The sequence below is a fragment of the Larus michahellis genome, chromosome 1, assembly GCF_964199755.1.
Source record: "Larus michahellis chromosome 1, bLarMic1.1, whole genome shotgun sequence".
Classification (NCBI taxonomy): Eukaryota; Metazoa; Chordata; class Aves; order Charadriiformes; family Laridae; genus Larus; species Larus michahellis.
In genome coordinates this window covers 163,639,261-163,660,775 of record NC_133896.1, presented here as the reverse complement: position 1 = coordinate 163,660,775, position 21,515 = coordinate 163,639,261, and the positions used below count along the sequence as shown (strand labels likewise).

Sequence of the window (21,515 nt, the reverse complement as noted above, 5' to 3'; positions counted from 1 at the left end):
GTTACTGAGAATGTAAGAAAAAAATCTTAACAGAAAATCTTGCCTGAATAAAAAAATAAATAACTGGCATCCAAAATGCCCCCTCCACCCCCTTCCCTGCTGCCAAAACCGCCTTGACCACCAACTCCTTATGAGAAACTACCAAAAGTATCTCCTGACAAAGCCCCTCTTGCTGCTGTTTGCTGTGCTCCTTGCATACCCGCTCAGCTGGTGTCCCTGTAGTGTGCAGCACCCAGCAGTGTCTAAAGAACAGCCCATCCTTCCTGTTCCCTGCCCCTCGGTCGAGTGCGGGTGGCTGGCACTGGAAGACTGTGAAGATGGTGGTTGTTACTATGTGGTCAGTGTTTGGAGTGTGGGTTTGCACAGAGCCCCTGCTCAGGATTCCTCTGACCAGAGCGCCTCTTTACTTTGAGTCACAGTGTAGAGGTGTCAGTGATGATCTTGGTATAGGATGAGGCACATCAGCCTGAATGATTGTGTATTGTCAAACATCAGGGCTTAATTAGGCTGCAGGTAGGATATTGCTTGTATGGTAAACTGTGTCTGGGCCCAGACAGGGGCAGTAAGCTCCGGTTTCCCTCTCCCCAGTTCCTCTGTGCTTCTCTTCTGGGGTTAGTGTGGGCAGGAGAGTTTTGGACTTGGTCGCGCATATGTCAAACCAGGGCACTGCATCAGTGCAGTTGTGCTGCATGGGGAGCATCTGCCTTGCAGTGAGGCTCTGTAGGACTGCTACTCAGTGGAAGGATCACACTTCAAATGCAAATTCTCTTCTAGCCTAAACAGTTGTGTGTTGTTTTTTTTTTTTTAAATTTTAAATATTCACAAAGAGACCCAGATCCATCTCCATTTCGTTAGTACAGTCTCTTTAAGGAAGGTGAAGTGTGTTTATGGTAATTTTTATCACAAAGCAAATGCAACTACACACATTTGTAAGATACAAACAAGGTCAGAATACCTGACTGAGATAGTCATTCCTGTTACATATAATTTAAAGATTTGCAGATGTATGGATTAGATAATTGGGCACCTGACTTCTTTTTAACAAGTACTGCAGTTTAGATTTCTAATTAGCACATACTTCAATGAAGGAAAAATAGTCAATTGTGCATAAAACTGTCTGATAGAATGTTTACAAAAGGAAACAGAGCCTTTGATATAGGAGTTAAAATAGCTCTAAATCAGTTTCAGTAAGCTCTAACACCATGTATGTCTCTTTGTTACCTCTCTTTGGTTTTTTGGACAGATCAGGTAGCATACAGAATCACAAATTTTGATGTCCCTTTTTCTCTTTATTAAGTGATTCAATATATTGGAGGTAAATATTAATTACTTAAGGAAAGATTGTACATTGAATATAATCTCTCAAAATTATAGTATACTTTATTCCGCAATCTTGAAAGAAGGTGAAGAAATACCTTCAAACATATGCATCTCTATATTGTAGATTTACCTATCTCATGTTTCTATTATCCGGGTTTTGTTTGTGGAATTGAACTATGTTCAAGAGATGGAAAGCGTGGAAACTTTAACTTAGTTGTGCCATAGTTCTTATTTGGGGCACAAATATCAGGACTGCTGCATTTCAGTAGACAATCCTACAGAAATCTATCCCAAACTTTCCATATGTGTCGACATAAATGGGACTACTAAGCCTGTAGAAAACTTCTGTGGAGCATTTGGGTCCCTGCGTTATGGTACGTTTCACCCTGAGAAAGCTGTACATGAAGTTGTTTGCCAGCAGTTATGCCCCACAGGAGTAATCTTTCTGCCATGAAAAATAAAGTCAATAAATATAGTATCTTACAATCTTTACTTGTTTGAGTAATTACATACATAAAAGAGAAAACAGAGGGAAGTATATGGAATGTGCAGTGTAACAGTTACACTTTAATACAGGGAAAAACTAGTAGTGCAGCTGGTATGCTCTATAAAATAAAGTTTTGGATTTTCAGGTTGTGTGTTCAGTGATTGAATTTACAGGGTCTGCGATATTATATCTGCAGTTCTTTCATCTAATTATTGTGCAACTAACCTCTGCTATTCTTGAGTATTGAGGGCTGTGTACCTTAAATTGTGGTGAGCTTTGCCTTATGTGTATAACAAGTACTTTGTAATTAATGGTTTTTAAAACTTGATTAGTTTATTACTTTTGCAGAAGAAAATGCCAGCAAAGAAAATTCATACAAATGTTGTAAATGCCCAGACTTTTTAAATGCTCTGAAATTCTGTGTGCTTTAAAATGTAATTTTTTTTGTCTTTATAAGAAAAGAAAGAAAAACTGATACTTACTGAAGAATCAAACACAAACAGTAAAATTTTGGTTTTGGATGTGTGTGTCAATGAAAGCCGCCAGATGACTGGAATGAATAAGTGTTCCTTCTCCTTGTATACTTCAGAACTTGACAACTTTTTATCTACAGATTATTCTTTTTGTTTTCGTTATTTAAGGGAAGGTTTTAGGTTTTCATCTCAAGAAGCCGCTTCAAGTTTTGGCGATGATCGCTTACTGATAGAAAAGTTCATTGATAACCCTCGTCACATAGAAATCCAGGTTTGTATTATTAACATTATTTATTTAGTTACTGAGACTTGAACTCCTAAACTAATCAAAGTTCAAAATGTTTCAAACGCTCCACTAAAAAAGACCTAGAGTCTTGTGTTTTCCTGTGTCTTGGGCCATTGCTCAAACTACATGGCTATCATGCACAATACAGCCTTCCTGTTTTTATTCTCCAGCCTTTCTTTAGCAGGAAGACAACGAACCATGCTCAATTCATTAGGAAAAAAAAAATAAAAAAAATAAAAGGTTGTAGGCATCTGTCCTGAGGGCTGGAGCTTGAACTCTGGATCCTTACTGCAGAGCTTGAGCACGGCAGAGGATGTAGGAGTTCAAGCACTGCTGTGCTTAACATTTGTCTTGCAAGCTCTCGGTGGTTTTGTCAGTATTTTGGATTGTGTTCTGAAGTATCTAATGCTCCTTGGGAACTCAGGAGGATTTGTGTCCCATTTGAGGCAGTTTGTGGTTCAAAATCAGGTGTATTATCCTTAACTACTGGGTTGTGGCTGTTTATATCTTTATATATTGGGTCTACTGTGAAGCCAGATGTGCTAATGCAAAACAAGTTTTCTTTGTTTCAAGGCAGACTCTTTAACAAAGATATGATTTTAAAATTTGTGGTGTGTTTGATCTTATGTAGGCAACTAAATTGGGTTTGTCAATAGCCTTGGAATAATCTTTCCTGACAAGAAATCTATATGGAGTGTGTCAGTTTCTTCAACAGAAATTTAATTTTTGTCCAAAACACAAGCTCTCTACAGTGAGAGCCTGAAGTATTTTGACAGTAGCTCAATAACTGAATGAACCAACAACAATAAATTTGATAGTGCAGAATGACTTGTAAGAGAGAAATATTTAACATTTTTTACTCTGCCGGATATGTGCCCACTTGAACCTGATACTTCCTATGTTTTTATTTATTTTAGATTTCCGTATAAAACTTGTCTGTGCACAGGCTAACTTACTGCATATGTGAAATGAAGAAACAGTTTGTAAAAATGAGATTTAAACCCCAACCTATTACTACTTACTTTTTTTTTTTTGAAGGGCCACAATAAGGTATATAGTGAACACTTAGTTTCAGCGTTGATCTTGGGTTACAAAAGAGGTCAGGTTGTTAGAGTATCTTCCTGTATTCTCTTGCCATGGCTAATAATTTTTGGCTGCCTATGTCTTTTTTATTTTTTTTTTTTGGTATGCAAATCAGTACCCCATAACTGTCTAGTCCTTTCCGTGCTTGCAGATTTGGAAGCTTCAGCAGCTTCCTACTGACTCTTTGATGACTAAAGTTAGATGAGATTGATTCCTCCATATTTTCATGAGTTGGGGCCAGACTTTACATTGTCTTGATTCCTTTAGGTTTAAAAAAGGTTACCTCAAAAAAAATTAGGCAGTACTGTATTTAAGAGCAGCTGAATAATTTCATCTAGATTAAACAAAATAGCTTTGCCATTAATAATTTATAGTTTTATTTCTAAGCGTGCAATGAATGTTGTTTTCTTTAGACAAGCGCTTTGATGGTACCTTTTAACAATATCATAGCATATAATTTTAACTTCATGTTCTAATCAGCTTTAGGATGTTGGCCTTGGTTAATTTTCAAACTGCTAAATATACAAACAATTGGAGACCAGATGCCAAATATTTATTAATTTAGCAGTAACTTTTAAATAAAACTTTTTTTAACATTCTCATATAGCTCCAAAGCATTGGTACCTAAAATTGTTAAATAAGAGATTTCCTGTGTCTACGTATAAAACAATCACTTTGTAAAACATGAGAAAAGACTAAAACAATTAACAGGAAAATAGAGTCCAAATAGACTTTATGCTTGAACTGATTAGAAGTCTTGATCTCCTGAAATATCTGATATAAAGGACCTGAGTTTAGAGTAAGAGTACATGGAATGTCTGACTATTACTCGCCTTAATAGTAGTCCTATTATAGGACTACTAACCGGAAATAGAATTTAGCTTCATCATGTAGGAGAGATTGCAATACACTATATTTAATTATTTTGGTATATCGATGCGCATCGCACGTAATAATGTTGTAACCATCTAGTGCCACAAACCAGGATGTTTTCTTTTAGGAATATTTAGGAAAAAAGCTGTAGCTGTGACATGCATTTTTAGTGAGAAGTGTACTGGAATCCCTCATCATCTCAGAGATGATGATTTCAACATTCTGTAGATGCGTTCTGAAATATAATTGTTTTGTGAAATATCTTCTTTAGTTTCTGATAATGAAAACACCGGACCCAAAATTAAAGTAAATGCCTAACACCAAACATTGTTTGGCTTATTCTGTTTATAATTACGTTTTTATAGTGAATGTTCTTGCATGTCTCTTTTTGAGCCATATTAGCTGATAATGGAAAAATGTTTGTTTATTATAGGTTGCAGAAATTAAGTAGGATACAAGAAATGTCCTGAAGGGACAGAAAGTATTTATCAGTTGGCTTGAAAAATGTTTTATTCTCCCCTTCAGAAAACAGAGAGAGAGAGAAGCTTTTTGGTTGCTTTGTTTTGGTGAGGCTGAATTCTGTGGAATGATGTAGGCTTTGTGGCAATGAAACAGAAGTGCTCACAGTCGTTCTACTTGCAGGACAGTGATTTTTTCCATCTGAGTACGATGCTATGCCGTAGAGGTACTGTTTTTATTATTAAAGAACAAAAAAAAAAATATATATATCTTCTCCTCCCAAATGAGTTTCTGTAGAGCTCTGTGGTGTTTAGTTCTGGATTGGAGGAGTTAAGACTTGGTTAGGAAGTTGCTTTAGGCACTGCTAGGTGGTTGTTTGGTTTTGGTGGTTCTTTTTATTTTGCTTTGTACTGTGGCACTTGTTATAGAATCTGGCAGTTGGCTGAAGTACCCTGGTGCTGCCGCTGCCAAACTTCCCCCTGGGCAGGGAAGAGGGTTCTGGGACACGTTGTAGTTTAGGAACTCACAAAGTCATGATCTTGTAGAACTCTTCGAAGGGGATTTATTTTTTTTTTCCATAGAAAGCTCTGTAAATTTATGGGAGCACAGCAGAATTTCAGAGGAGCAGATACATCTGATCCGACTGGGTGCGGAGCGCTCTGGATCTGGTGCTGCACAGCGCAGGCGAGTTGTCTTCATGAGCTCGGTGCCTCGTTTTCAGTCACATCCACCCGGATTATTCATGCATCAGCAAACGTTGGTGTCGTCGATGCAGGAATTCATCTTGCTTAGTGCCATACTCGCTCTGCGGTGCTAAAAGGAATAATAAATAATACAGATTCCTTGTCACAAATGTGAGTAGATATGGTTGAGTTCCCGCAGTTTGAGGAAGATAAAAAAAGGAGACTATCTTGTTGATTTTCAGTGTAGAACTGCACTATTGGAAGAATGAAGCATGAATATTGGCACAGGTTCCTGCACATCATAGCTGGAAGATAGATGGAAAAAAAGGGATTAGAGGGAAAATTTTATAAGGAAGAAAGGGAGCAGGTGTGGTCTGCAATGGAAGAAATTGTTCCAAGAATAAGTGTAGAGTATAACATCATAAGATTGGAAGAAGTCTACTTGAATCCTCAAATCCAGTATCCTGCTATTGGAAATGGCTGCACCGTACAGTCAGTTTCATAAAGGGATAGAGTTCCTTTTCCTACTTTTCCTTCAAGTTTGAAGTTGCAGAATCAACTGAGTTTTGTTATGCCAAACTTGTATTTTTTTCTAATGTGTAATTTAGGTAGTTGGATCTAGGTACTTGACTATATGTTTAACTCTTCCGTGAACTGAAGCTGCAGCCAAGAACTGTAGTTGACACCTGGTTTTTAAGAAACTCCTTGAAACTACTGCTTTAATTTCCATTGAAAGTACTGAGGAAGTAGCAAATTTTATTCTCCTTAATAAAAGATTGCAAAGTTTCTAAAGATCTTTTTCTTCATTAAAGATGGTGTGCTGTGGTTTGCCTACTAAGAAAGCTCCAATTAGCCATTGTTTCCGAGACCTTTTGTGTGTAATGCAGGAACAAAACTTGGCATTCTTTGAGTTTTTTCTCTCCTTCATTGACACAAGATATTACTTAACGATATGCTTTTGAATAATTTCGTTGCGTAGTACAGTTTTAAACGCTTGAAAAAGTAGTTTCAATCTTATTTCGGTCTTTTGGTTTCTGATTTCTGAGCTTTTGGGAGCTTGTCACAATTTTGAAGTGAGTGTTTTTTTTGTGATGTATAGATTCTGTATCAAGAGACTTTAAAATAACGCGGTTCAGAATTTGAAGGAGCATTCAATTAATATGTCATACACAATTTTCTACACTAGCATTTTTTCCCCAACCTTTATTTCTAGGTTGGAAAAAAATATTTTTTTTAAATTCAACTGAACGCTATGTACTAGTATAATGTCCAAAGGCCATATTCATACATCTGTTTGTTAATGGTAGCATGTCGTTTTTTCAGGTTTTGGCAGATAAACATGGTAATGCCTTGTGGTTGAATGAAAGAGAGTGCTCCATTCAAAGGAGAAACCAAAAAGTTGTGGAGGAAGCACCAAGGTATGTATACTGAACTCTTGATGGAGCTTCATAGTTACGGAAAGCACTTTTGGAAAGCTGCTAATTTTATTTATTATACAAATGCAAGCAAATTTTATTTTATTAAACATTTATTTTCTTTGTGGTTTCTAAGTTACAGTCATTGACTGTAATGCAATTTTGATGTTGTACTTGAGGGTGTTCTGATCTTGCTTCATGATGTCTTTCTCTAAGAATAAAATGTGGTGTTAATTTTTTTCATGATCTTCTATAATATGGATATGGATCTTACCAATCAAATATGTAGTATATGAGATGGCTTTCTTAATATCTGAGATATTTTTCCTTTGTCTTCGAAGGGGATTTTTTTTTTCCATTCAGCTTTTGGATTTGAGAGTAAAATAGAATATGGAATAACTATTCATTTTACCACAGGTACAGATATCTGACTATAGTGACTGTGAGAAGGACAGATGATAGTCTTTATTTCTATTTGAAATGGAACACGAACTATGAAATACTCTCTGCCACTTTTAGTACCATTCATTGTAGTGAACTATAGATGTAGGTGTCCAGTAACTCAAAAGTACTGAATTATCTTAATCCCACGGATTTCAAATGGAGCTGAAATACATTTCTGCTGTGCAAGGTATGGTCTTGCTGTGTTTGCTGTTGCATGGCATTCATCGGACAATATGTGTAGAAAAAAGGGCAGAAGAAAGTTCTGATTTCAGAAAACCAGACATATATATGTATGTATATCACTACTCATGGGAATTCTCCATGTAATGTAACATCCCAGTGTAACCAGCTGGGATGGCTTTGACATTATTTTGTAGCACAAAACTAAATGATGCAACAACTTAGGATGTGAGGAAAAGCACGTCATTCAAATGATGTTTATTTAGAGGCAGCATATAAGATAACGTTTGATCATAATTGTGGGACTGGCCCTGTTACAACCTAGATTTTAAATTAAAAAAACCAAAGTTTAAATCTAAGAATGCAAACCCACTAATAAATGCTTAAATAACTTCTGTTGCTTCCTGGTAGTGCTTGTGGATTTCTCGGAAGCCTTATGCCTAAAGATCTTACTGTGTTTTTGTTTGTGAAATGTGAAGTTGTCAGGTCCCGATATAATGTGTGTGTGCGTATACACATACCTAAGCACTTAGGAGAGCCTTTTGCCTTAGGAGTACAGGTGAGGCGCCGGCTGCCACTGCTGCCTGCTCATTCTCCATGCCTGTGGTCAATTAAAAGGAGCGATGTGTCTTTCTCTCACCAGCCAACTGTGATCAGAGTGTTTTCTTTCATCAGAAATATCAGCCTTTTAACTTTCTTGGGCTTCTCTGTTGGAGTTGCCAGTAAGTTTTCTCATCTCCTTCTATAACTCTATAAAAGAGTGTGGGCGGGTCAATAGCTTCCAAAATTTGGCATGAAAACTCTTCTTCCTTCTTGTTAAATGTTTTAGACTCTGCCAGACTGTTACTGACAGCTTTGGAAGGCTTATCTGTCTTACAGCCACTAGCGGTTGGCTGCAGAATCCATTTATTTACAAAGGGTTACAAGACTGTTACAGATAAGCAGGGGACTAACTTCTGTGAGACAGTATAAAGACCAGAAAGCCTAAAGTTAGCCTGTCCTGTGAATGCTGTTCCAGTTAATCTCATTGATTAGTGAATCCTGGGAACACCTTTTCTCATACGTCTGGGTGGAGGAAATATGAAGTCCTCAGTAGTCCTTTTTTTTTTTTTTCCTCCCATTTTAAATGGTAGCTGCCATTAAGAGCTCTGAGATAGGTTGAAGCTTTTTTGTTTCTTTTGTGAAGCCTGGGAGACAGGGATGGTATAGGCTAAAATGTTTATCTGTCTTTTGTACAATTAGGGCTTTTGATTCTGGCCTCAACTCAAACATCTATTGATTTACTTTTTCCTATGATGGTGTTTTCCTAAGTATCTAGCTTAAGAGACTGATTGTTGAAGACCTTTTGGCTTTGAGAATAATCTCTATGGTTTTCTTAAAGATTTTCTGCAGTTTTTGAACTTACCCTTATGGGATCATTTTGTGTTTGAATCTCCAGTTTTTCTAGGGAAGTTCAGGCTCTTTTGAGGACAGAAAGCTCTTTAGTTCACGCCCTGATGAGTTACAGTATTCAAGGGGAGCCCTGGTGTTCCCGGTAGCCAGTCCCCCCCAGTTTCAAGTAGGAGACCAACAAACTTTGCTTATACTCTTTTAAGATAGTCAGTTGTCCTACTGTGTCTGTTCTGGGAAGCACAGACAATAAGATACTCATCACTAGGTTTTAGTTAGTGCTGGGCAAAGCTAGTGCTATGCAAAACTTCCAGTGATTTACAGTAATTTTCTTTGCTTCTAACTTCACACCTCTTCGGAAGATGCTAAACCACCCCAGTTCCCTCAGCTGCTTCTCATAGGACTTGTTCTTAAGACCCTTCACCAGCTTTGTAGCGCTTCTCTGAACAGGCTTTCTTGTCTGTCTTGTAGTGAGGGGCCCAAAACTGAACACAGTATTCAAGATGTGGTCTCTAACTGTCGTGTCTCAAAATGCTGAGCTTCATGACACTGAACTTTCTCTACATTTTCAGGCCTTTTCTGGACAAGTAATGATGGAAGAGCACCCTGCCATTGAATTCTGTACTAGCATGTAAGATCCATATTAGCATCTACAGTGAGCAAGTCCTTAGAACTTGCTAGCTGCCTGCTTTGTCTCTACTTTTATCCAGTGATTCCATGTCTTTTGGGTTAAACCTTAGCATCCAAGACTTTAAGAATAAGGTGTTTCTTCGGACGGTCTCTCAACAATTTCACTGAGTTTCATCTCGGGCAGGAAATAATTTGTTTATTATGGTTTTTTTTTCTTCCTAGCTGCATACATTCAGAGTTGAGTTTGCCTTGTCTATCCTAGATATTAGTTTTGTAGTGTTTTTTTAAATTGGAAGATGTTCTTTCAGTTTAAGTTCAAAGGACAAAAATGTTTCTTTCTATTTCTGCCTGTGACAGAAAGATGTAAGAGCCAGGAGATTTAAAAGGGAGGCTATTTTAGCAGTAAGTGACTGCGTTATAATGCAAGTGAAACAGTTAAACTATTTTTGTGGCCTTTTTTGCATGCTCCATTGTTAGCTTCTCTCAGGAATGTTTCTGTCATTGGAAGATGCACAGACAGCAACTTTTTTCACTTTCTCCAAGCACTAAGCTCTCTCTGAAAGATCTCAGTATGACACCAAGTACTTCAGGATCATATTCCAGGTTAACTGCCAGCGTGCTACTTGAAGCCACCGACAATTTGAATGAATGTGTGTAGGCCAGGACTTAGCAGAAAGGTATGTTATTGAACTAGACTATGTACAAGTTCTCCTGAGACTTGAGCTGCATGTGTGTGTATCAGACTCCACATTTCCTATCACTCTATCTAGAAATCCTTGAAGGATTTGGCGTTAAGAGAAACAGGGAGGCTGTTCTGTTTGTGACTGCGTACGTGATTTGTAGGTGGGCGCAGTTTAGATGTGGGGGCAAAACTGTGTTCTCAAATACTTTAGCATATTTATGCCCATGGTGTGGTAGTCCATAGTAGGTATCTCAAAGGAGAAGGGTTTTTGTAGGTAAGTAAATTTTTAAATAAACCATGCCTAACTATTTCCGAAGAGCAAGTAAGCTGACCTTGACATTTAGAAAACGAAGGTACTATTCTCTCCTAGTGTAGTGGTATCTTCAGAGGAAGGGTAAATGTGATTGATGATTTTTTTTTTTTTGTGTCTAAGCTGAGCAGTAAGTTTCCACTGAGAGTGTAACTGTCTGTACTTTTCAAAATCTCAACCTTATCTGTGAGTGAAGGCGATCGAAATATTTTGGGAAACACTATCTGATGAACTAGAAGCGGAGAGGTAACATCTTGCCCATGTGGTCATCTCTCTGGATGTAGAAACAATGGAACAAACTAACTGTATTGTCTTTGATCAACTTTACAATAGCTTGAAGAAGGTCTTATGAGTGAAATGTCAGGTCTGATCTCTTTTTTTTTTTTTTTTTTGGTGCTTTTATCTTGTGAATGCTTTTTATTTTGCAGCCTTCATGCTGCCGTAGGAGCTATTTGGTCGAAAGAATAACAGTTATATGTGTGAAAAAAAGATTTGAAGTCAGGTTTAAAATGCTGCGTTTTCAAGTGATGCCTAATTAGATCAGAGAAGAGTTATTTTGTTTGCAAAAGGGGCATTGCTAAAGAAGAGAGAAACAATGTATACGAAAGGTAAAGCAGCAGAGAGGAATAGGAAAACTTTGGTTAATTAACCTAGCTGATTGCAGGGATGATCCAGTCATTTTAGAGCATAAAGCTTAACCACGTGGCAGAGATGAAGTTTAGCAGTGTGATACCTCTGTTCCATTCTTTGGCTACAGCAGGAGGTGAACAGAGAGATCTCAGACCTACATTTAACAAACACAGGGAAGACACCACTGTAATGCAGGGGAGTAACCGTCTTTCATCCGTGTGAGAAGTAATAATGGCTATTCTAGAAATAGAGCATGAAGCTGATGTTGAAAAGGTTCTGTTCTTCATAAGCCACTCATTGACCTTTCATGATCAAAGCCCCTGAAGAAAAGTCCCAAACTGAGTTATAGATTGTTGATTTTGTTTAATGTAGTATTCTCTTATTGAATCAAAATAAGAAATATTATGAAACTCTTTTACATTACCAGTGCCTATTTTTGATAGGTATGATACAGTTTTGTACATCTTCTGTTTTTTCCTTTCACTTGATGTAGGGTCTTGGTAGCTTTCTGGGGATCAGACTTGACTTACTTTTCCTGTTGATGCCATTGTTTGCCAAGAAAAAATTTTTTTCCTAAATTCTGAAAATGCCTGTCCTACTGTCCATGAGAATCTGCGTGTGTGGGCACTGCAAGGACGGAGGTGCTAAGTAGCACTTCGCCTGTGAAGAAAAAGGATTCCATTGTCTCCCAGTTTGGCCGGGTATTTCCTCACTCTTTTCCTATGTCAGATATGGTTTGTTGTGGCAGAAGTCTCCGGCTCTTCTGTAAGTTCAGGTCTCTGTGAAAAACCCCAGAGTAAGTACTAAAAGATAAGTCCTGACCCAGCGCTGGCTTCTGTCTGAGTTCAGTCCTGGGCCCCACATGGAGCTTCACTGGCTTTGATGGGGCCAGTTCAGTTACGTGGAGGTTCCTGATTGCTCCTTTGCAGAATTAGGACCCACTGTTGAGGGCACCTCAAGAAATACATAACTTTTGGTATTTTTGTTTTAAGCAGTAACCTTTAAAGTACTTTTAAAATGATAGCTGAGTTATGTGCCTAGTGTAGGTCATCACAGAAACATAAAAATCGTATTTGTAGGCTCATATAAGATGAACTTGTTCTTCATTGAAGGTCAGTGTATCAGGGTAGGGGGCAACCAGTTTCACAGCTTTGATGGAAAGCCATGGAAATATCTAGCTCTAAATTAACAATCTGGATAGGTTAATCTAAATCTGAATTTGTGGTACAGAGGAGAGTTAACAAGCAAAACGTGTACCTTCTGGAGTCTTTCAATTCATCAATGCGTGGAAGTGGCATGTTGCCCTCTTTGGAGCTCCAGCTTGCCTTTTCCTGGAGGGGCCTCCTCACTGTCTTTGGGGCTTGGGCTCATGTTTTCTGGGAATGGGGGGCAACCCTCTGTCTTTGGGACTCTTCTTTCTTGGGTCCACCTCACCTATTTTGGTGCTCGGCTCACCTTTCCTGTGGGGGGCCACCTCCCATTTTTGAGGCTTGGTCTCACCTTTCTCAGGGGACACCGCCTCACCCTTATTGAAGCTCGGGCTTGCTGTTCACGGGGGAGTTCTGTCTCACCCTTTTTTTGGGCTCAGGCTTGCCTATCCCTGGGGTTTTGGCATTTGGACTCTCAAGGTGGTAGCTGAGCTGCTCTTTGGGTGCCCTTGAGTACGTCCAGAATTTGTGGAAAGGCATGAAACAAACACAGATAACTAATCTTCAGCTTACAAGTAAAGGGGAGACAGTAAATACATGGTATGAAGGCTTAAGTCATGATATTGTTGACGGTGTTTTAGCTAAACGCTATGAATGCCCATATTTTCTTCATTGCAATCTTACTCACATAAGAAGCCCAAATAAATACTTCATTAATTTACAAAACTTTTTTTATTGCATAGAACATCAAGGACACAGCCATGCTGTTTTGAGTCAGCAAACAAATTCCCCTTAGACTTCCTGTCTTGTTTTTTGGCATTCATAATTCCATTGGATGTTTTTTTTAGTTACAGTTTTTTTTGCAAATATGCCTTCAAAAATATAATGGATTTGCATTTCTGATTCTATTTTCATTTAACTTGCATTATTATAGATCTTGGTGTTCTAAAAAAGTTGTGTACTGTTACTTTATGTTTTAGAGAATACTGTTATTTATCCTGAACTTCCTGTACATTAGCAGTAATTGAAAGATGCAGTATATCTATTCAGGAGCAGTATAAATGCAAAGGCATACAGCTGACAGCCTTGAGAGGTTTTCATAACTTAAATAATGCTGTCCGTTTTTGGTGGCAGTTTAAGCAGAAGACGAACGATTTAACTACTTTCTTTTTGTAACTAAAGAAAGGCATTGTTTCTGTATTGTAGCACTTTCCTAGACCCTGAAACTCGAAGAGCAATGGGAGAACAAGCAGTAGCTCTTGCCAAAGCAGTAAAATATTCCTCTGCTGGAACAGTAGAATTCCTTGTGGACTCCAGTAAGAATTTCTACTTCTTGGAAATGAATACTAGACTTCAGGTAAGAAAAACAGCTCTACAGATTCAGAAAATTGTTATTTAAAAAAACAGAACATAACCTCCTTCCATACTTAGGGGTCTGCTCCTGCAAAGACTTACACATAACTAACTTGACGCGTGTGAGCACTTCCCACTGAACTTAAAAGATCTACTCACTTAAATAAACCTGCATATACAAGACTTTGCAGCACTCGAGTAAGTGTTTGGAGCTTTTGCTCTTTGTTACACTTGACCTAGAGACCTTGCAAAAGGTCACTGTTAAGTGCCACTGTGAGTTCACAGTAAGTGGCTAGCCACTGTGCTCTGATGCTTTTCCCCACTGGTCCCTGAAGTTTCTTTTTTATTTTTTTATACTTTGATGATCGCTTGCTGAGTTTCTCTAGGAGGGTGATTAACACTATATGTGTATATCAGCAATAAAAACACTTGCAATCTGCATATGATTGAAACAGTTATTGGAACGCAACTGTGTAAAAAGCATGCTGACATGGTATAGGATTTTTGTAACAACTCATGTAGTCAGCAGTAGATGTTATAATGTATGCCTCAAAAGAATGGTCAAACAGTGTTTTATGGAAAACCCCCTCTACCTCTTATTTGACAGTTATAATGCATTTCTGGTCATAATCTAAGAAAACAGGCACATAACTTAAAGTCTGGATGTCATTCTCAAAGACAAGAAGAAAGTTCAACTTTTAAGCAATTAAATTCCATTGTCATCATCCTCCTTTTCTCACTTTGTTAAATAATGCCAGAAAAACTGAAATGGGGATTCGAGCAATAGAGTGATTAGCTGCTTATTCTGTTTTAGCTACTTTTTGCTAGGGCTGTGTCCTGCCTGCTGCTTGTACATGTGGGCAGTGATAGAGCATAAAGAGATCCTTGTAATTCTGACATCTTTGCATGACTTTGTATAATAGCTGGGGAAATTTATGCTTTGGGTAAAGAAGTGAGAGCGGATTTGGGATACGAAGGGGGAGCGGGGGTGTTGCAATCTTCCCCTGTACCGGGGAAGACTGCTGGTAAAACGTGTCTTGCCTTGTTTTTGGAATTAGTCGTGACCGTTATACTTCATGTGCTTTTGCTAGGGGTTTGCTAGGCACAATCTGGTCTACCTTAGATTCAGTTAGGGCGGTGGTTAATGGCGATGTAGAGCTCATTAAAATATTTTGAAGAACTTCTGTCTCTTTGGTCATATTCTTTGTGCTTCTCCCAATCTTGCAGTTTTTGAGAGAACACTTTTTAGTGACTCTCCATGTTCTTGTTTACATACCAGAAAATAATTTATGGTTTTCTGTGTAACCCAGCAGAAGCTCAAAACCACGCCCTTCTTGTAGTATATTATTGTCTATCAGTTCCTAAATGGAATTAGTGATAGAGTATCCTTGGAGTTGATTCATTTATGATTTGTTTTTAAGATGTTATATTTGCTGCGTTGTGGTGTCTTCCCCCTGCAATGCATAGTGGTAAGTGTTCAAAGTCCCAAACCTCAAACTTACTTAATTGTAGAAGTTTCCACGTAGGCAGTAAGAAAGCTTTCACAATTCCATCTTGGAGGACTTTAAAGGCTCCTTTTGAAATATAGCCTAAGCAGTTTGACAGTCCCCTATAATAGCAGACTCATTCTTTCCAACTCTTAAAGAAATTTACTAATCTTAAATTACAGTACTTGTGTAGATATTCTCTAATTCCTCTATCCTGACTCTGTATTGTCTCTAATTAGCATTTCAGCTTGAGGCTGGAGAGTAGTAATTTTCTTTGATTCTTCCCCAGGCTTACTCGATTGATCTGTCACTTCTCCCGGGTCTCAAGCTTCACTTTCTGTTCAGCTAACAGTTATGCAACTAACATCTCCTCCTCACTCCCTTCTATTAAGAGCCAAACATAGACACTTTAATGAAGCTGGTCCAGATTTAACTTCATAACCAGGAGTGTCTCTAGATGTTCCTGTATGGCTTCAGCCTTTTCCTTTTTGCATCTCCTAACTGTGAACAGTGGCTCGCAGCTCCACTTCCCTTGTCTTTGCTGAATGCTCCACAGCTGGAAGAACTTTCCTAAATGATGGACATCTGATCCATAAATGATGCTTCTAAGGTGCATTACAGACACAGCTACCTGTCAGCATCATCAGAATGTGTCTACTAAATGATGGTATTTCCTGTGTCTGTTTTAACGTTTCAGCAATTTCTAATCAGATCACTGTAGCCTTTTTACTCTAAATACAGACTTCAGAACATACTTGCGTAAAGCTAACTAAACCATGTCCAATACTTTGCACTGCCTGCTGATTTTTTCCCCTCCCTCCCTTTGGTGTGTCTGTCAGATATTTTCCAGTGTTTTTTTGTAAATTATTTTGCAGTAATTCAGAGTTGTATTGTTTGGCTGTCTTTCTGGGGAACTCTTTGGGAATATACCTTTTCTGCTGTGTAGTTCTGCAAAAAAGTATAAGTAGCACCTTACAGGAAACTTATATTTTATTTAATTTTTAAGTGTTGTTGCAATACAATATGAAGTTGGAAAGTGCAAAAAGTTGGTGAATCAGCTCCATTGTCTTTTGTATGCTACACAAATCTGTTACAGATGTTTCACTCCCTCCAAGTGATTCAGCTAGAATGATTTATTCTTTGCTGTTGGCAATGCACTTTTTGTTCTATCTGCTGCTCTGCCATCTTTCAGAGGCTAGCTGATAAGTATGAAACATGAGATTGGATAATTGCATAGCAAAACTACTTATACTTGCTTTTCACAAGAAACCATAGAAATGGCTGCCCTAGCAGCTACCAGACAAATTCTGTATGTTGTCATTTAGGGCACTTTTGGAGTGGTTTTCAGGCAGCTTACCACTGGTAGGATCATTGAGGCAGAGCAGATGTTGAATATCTGATTCTTTATAGCTGCTCACGCTGAGGTGTGCTTTGTGTTACTTAGTTGTCATCAGCCTAATCAAAGGCAGTTGTAGTCAAAAATAGCCAAACAAGAGCTTTTAAATAAATGCAAATTTTCTGACCCCATGGACTGATAGCTTTTCTAACTTCCAAATTGTGTCATGCTGCCATCAGAACTGCTGATGTTCACCAGAACAGTCTCTTCTGCTTTTCGCTAGAAGATTAGAAATGTTCTTCGCTGACTTTATAGGAAGAGAGACTACAGTCTGTCAATAAAGGATATCTGTTAACATATGGGTGTGCAGTGTGGCTAAGTTGCCTACGTGTGAATCAATAGGTGACAGCAAGAAGTTTGTAGTACCTTGAAATGAGAAGCATCTCTTGTTGGCTTGAGGAGAACTGAGCAAAGTGTGATGAGCAGTGTGAGAAGAGCACTTACCCTGAATACAGTTTGTACCTCTCTCAGGTCTGCTCCCAACCTTCTGCTTCCCCCATGCGTTGTGTGATTTAAATAACTACTGAGCAACTAATTATTTATAAATAGTGAGTAGCTTCTCAAAACATGACCAAATTGCTTCGAGTAATCTGATTGAAAGGATCGTTTGTATAGACTGAATTCAGCACAGTGGAGTTGAGAGATAAGGTAATTTGAATAGCAGTGTGTCTTCTCATGTGACAGTTTGAATATTTTTGTCATAACTTTTTAGGGATTAAAAGTTAATTTTGATGTGTTTATAAGAAATTATTGAAAGCAAATGGCATATCTGTATGGTTTTATTTTACAGTTAATTGTAGAGAGAGTATTTATTTTATGTAAATGTTTTCAAGTTCTTTTAAAGTTACTTGATTCTAATGCATAAGGCAAATGTAAATAAACTTCTATATACCCATAAACCATTACCTAGTGTTAAGATTTTTCTCCATTACTTTTGGCATTTTACTGACCTCTGGAAAATTTTATATTCCAGAGCTTTGTCTTTGTACGAAACTGGCTGTGCCTTATGTAAAAGACAGAGGAGGACTTTTTCACATGTAACATGTCTCTTTCTACCTCCCTTTTCATCTGTCATCCCATCATCATGAAAGTATAAAAAGCATGGTTGGAAAATGTCTGGAAATATGTAGAAATCCTGTTGGTGATTGTCTGGAGCTCCACTGCTTATAAACTGCTGGTTCTAACAGTCTCTTAATGGTATCTGGATTCTGTTGCACATCATTAGGCAGCACCTGCTACACGTTTGCTCAGTGAAGGAGAGAAGTGCTGGAAAACATTGCAGCTGCACTATATAAACAGTATCAGCAGAATATAAATACGAAAGCGATGAGCTGAGTCTGGGTTGCCAGCTAAAACCACGGAGAGGAGGTGGTGACTTTGGTATCCGTAGCAGACCCATGGGACGGCAAGAGGTGGTTTTGTTGTCTTGGTGGGCCTAAGTGCCTGGAGGATGGATTGTGATAGGTGGGCAGGAGCATGGGAGCCCTGAAAGGGGCTGTCAGGAGCTAGAGGAGTAGGTTTCTACAAAGTCTGAATGGCGGGATTTCAAAGTAAAGTCTCAAGCGACTGTTTCTGCTGTTTGCAGAGACTCTTCATATTTCTTAATACTGGAATCTTGTTTTACTGTGACACTTTGCTTCAGTCATTTTAAATAGGCTAACGAACAGTGTCAGATGGTAAAGACTTTCAATTGCTGCTAACCTGGGCTGAATTTGAACTACTGACCTAAAGGTGAAAGGTCTCTTATCCCATTACCAATCCCCTAAGCCCACCAGAATCCATTCTGCACACAGTTTATACCAGCTGTTCATGGCCATTTTTAGAACTGAAAGAAAAGGTGATTTTGCTGCCAAACAACACTTCTTCACACAAGAGGGTCAGCCGACAACAGTTAACCAGATTTTTGCCACATTCTTGCCTCCTAATGCAACTTCCATTATGTAGCTACTGGTTGTCTGCTTTTCAGGCTTCCCAAAAGAACTACAGAAAGGCATTGCTAATTGTTGTTGACAGAAGAGAACGACATTGTTTGTGTAAGTCATTGAATCTGAAAGATGCCATTAACAGTGCTGCCAGGGCACGGAGTGATATCTTAGAGACAAGTTACCACGTAACTATCATAGAATACTATTAAAAAAAGTAGAGAAAAAGGAGGCTTCCCTCCATTTTTAATACGTAGAGAAACAAAAGATCAAAGGGTACATTAGTTTCTTTCCTTTGGTGAGTTTGATGTAAAGAAAACCCAAGAATGGCTGCCGTGTGACCAGAGCCACCTCGTACAAAGTGCTCTGGGAGGGCTTTAATAGGGCTGCTAAATATTGTGAAAGCAGGAATTGTATCTTTAGGAAAGAAAGTGTAGGTTTTGTGGGTGCAAGCTTATTTTCTTATGTGGAGTATGTAGTGGAAAGGAAATTGTGTAGAATTACTGAATGGCGAGATTTATTTTTTTTTTTGAAGCACGGGATGTTAAATGAGAAAGTAATGTTGAAATTGTGAAGTAAACAACTTGATATAAAGTGTGTGCTGTTTGTTTAAAGCGCAGAAAAGACAGATTCAGTAATTCATAGGCTATGTAAGTGGTTTCTTATACACGTCTGTCCAGTACAATAAAGAAACAAATCCTTGCAAAGAAAAATTGACAAAACTGAATCAATCATTATTGGAAGATAAGTGCCTATGAGGAAGTAGATAAAATATTTTTCAAAGTTATTATATGCTGTTATTAAAAAAAATCAGTTGGTACTAAATGTCTGTGCATTAGTTTTTAATTCTGTAATGTCCTACTTAGGAAACAATAAAAAGTCTACCTGAGCATCTTAGTTTATGGGAATTTTTTTTTAGTTCTGGTTGTGCTCAGTTCTTCAATCACATACTAATAAATGAGAAAATAAGCAGCAATACATATAATATGTACTATGTCTATAGAAAAGGACAACATAAGGGATTGCCTGTTATGTATTCCTGTGTACTTTCCATTCGTTCTGTACATTAATCCAAACATTGTCTGCTCTCTAGCAGCCTTTCTGAAAAGCTGTTTTTTACTCTGTGCCCCCAAACCCCACATAGCTGGCTGTTGTGAACTATTTTGTGGAAAGAAGATGTGACCCCAGAGTGCTCCTGCTCACGGTAGTCAGGAAGCTGGCATGCCTGAAGAGCAGCACGTGTGTACCTCTGCTGTTCAGTTCTCCGAAATAGAAACCAGGCTTACTGAAATAAAAGGGGGCCGAGAAGCATCTGTAAGTTGATGGGTTTGGGTGAATTGATACTGGGTTTGGCAGCCACAGAAAAGCCCGTGGGATTCCAGGTGAATTGTTTCCTGGAAACTGAGGTGTATGTTGAAAGTTAGTTTTGAGATTATTTATCTGAATGTAAAGGAGTATATGACACCAACTAGGGACTTACAGTAGTAGGGGTGACATAGACTGTAGTTTTAAGTCCACTGAAATATAGATTTTCTTGGCCACTGTGGTCTCCTTGAGTGTTCCAACTGGTGTGTGAGTAACTTGATGCCTTATGCACACTTAGGCAAGAGAGCAATCTGTGAGAGTATCCAGAGGTGTTTGCTATTAGATCTGGGTACCTTGACGGTCTTGAGAAAAACGTGTCCTGAAATTATTCCCCTGAATATAAGGGGAGCAGTCATCGCTAATTTAACTCTTAGCTCCATGCGTTCATAAAAATTGCATGACTGCTTTTGTAGCTGTGGATGAGCCCCAGTATGGTAAAGCTTTAAGACTGTTGGCAGTCACAGAACGGGATGAGAGTTAGCAGCCTCTCCTCGCTGTTCCGGGGACGGATGCTAACTGGACTGCAATGTTGTCAGGTTCCCCAAGCTCTTCTGTATCTTCTTCGCCATCTATAAACTGGGTCTTAGTCGTTATTTTCTTACAGGCTTTGCTGCAAGTGTCGCTTGCTGTATAAACTGGAAGAGGTTAGGGAAGCAAAAACACTTGTAATGCTCTCAGGGAAGCTGATTTGCTGCGAAGTGTCTGAAGCAGAGCAGATCCAGTATGAAGAGGAAGCGCTTTCCGTTTACCCTGTAGGGATGTTGCTGGCCATAATGGCTCTGACTTTATGGACTTGAAAGCAGGAATATCAGTGGCATTTTTCAGAGGGGGAGGTGTGTCTGGATCACAGAAAGTGGGGACTAAGACTTTTTAAAGGAGGTATGTATCGTACTTAAGTGCATTGAAATGATGATTTGTTATAAATTGTTTATGACCAGACTTGGGATAAGTAAAGGAAGTGGTAGTAAAGGTGATACTTTTGGCGGCTAACTAATTGAGAGTTATTGCTGATCAATGTTTCTGCTTGTCCTGTTGAGAATAAGGTACAGCCGCCTTGATGTAGCTATGATCTGTAGCCTGCTTGCTGCAGACATGTCTGGTTTTGCCCCTTGTGTTAAGGACAGAAATAATGTGTGAATTTATCTACTATACTATAACCATACCACTGTTGGCTCTTACCTTATTGACTGGGGCTTCACTGGCAAGATCTTGGATCAGCTGACTACAAAATCTGCGTACAGCCCAAAGCTGGAAGAGTTGATCAATTGAGTGTGATTCAGCTCTGTTTGTGAGCGTTCATTTCTTTAAAAATTTAGTCCTTGACTTTACTTATCGTTTTATGGATGCTAAGGCTGTTGATGGGGAAGAGATACAGTATAAGAAGAAAATAGAAGAAAATACAAAAGGCACGCAAAACAAGAGTAACACCTGAAATAGAAGGCTGAAAAGTAAAGAGGAAAACGTTTAAAATCTAGCTTTTAGTAGTGATTTAAAAATAGA

At 38.5% G+C, this 21,515-nt stretch overlaps 1 protein-coding gene across 2 annotated transcripts in view; it reads left to right on the top strand.

The window, feature by feature from the left end:
- The window catches only part of PCCA (propionyl-CoA carboxylase subunit alpha), a 294,366-nt gene that overhangs the window by 104,687 nt on the left and 168,164 nt on the right, over positions 1–21,515 (top strand). The window contains exons 10-12 of one of the 2 annotated variants that reach the window (XM_074562236.1): positions 2,449–2,551; positions 6,988–7,082; positions 13,699–13,849. In XM_074562236.1, the coding sequence (XP_074418337.1) occupies positions 2,449–2,551; positions 6,988–7,082; positions 13,699–13,849 (349 nt within the window). Of the gene's footprint in view, positions 1–2,448; positions 2,552–5,562; positions 5,836–6,987; positions 7,083–13,698; positions 13,850–21,515 lie in introns of those variants that run through there. The other variant, XM_074562243.1, reaches the window with a different exon arrangement.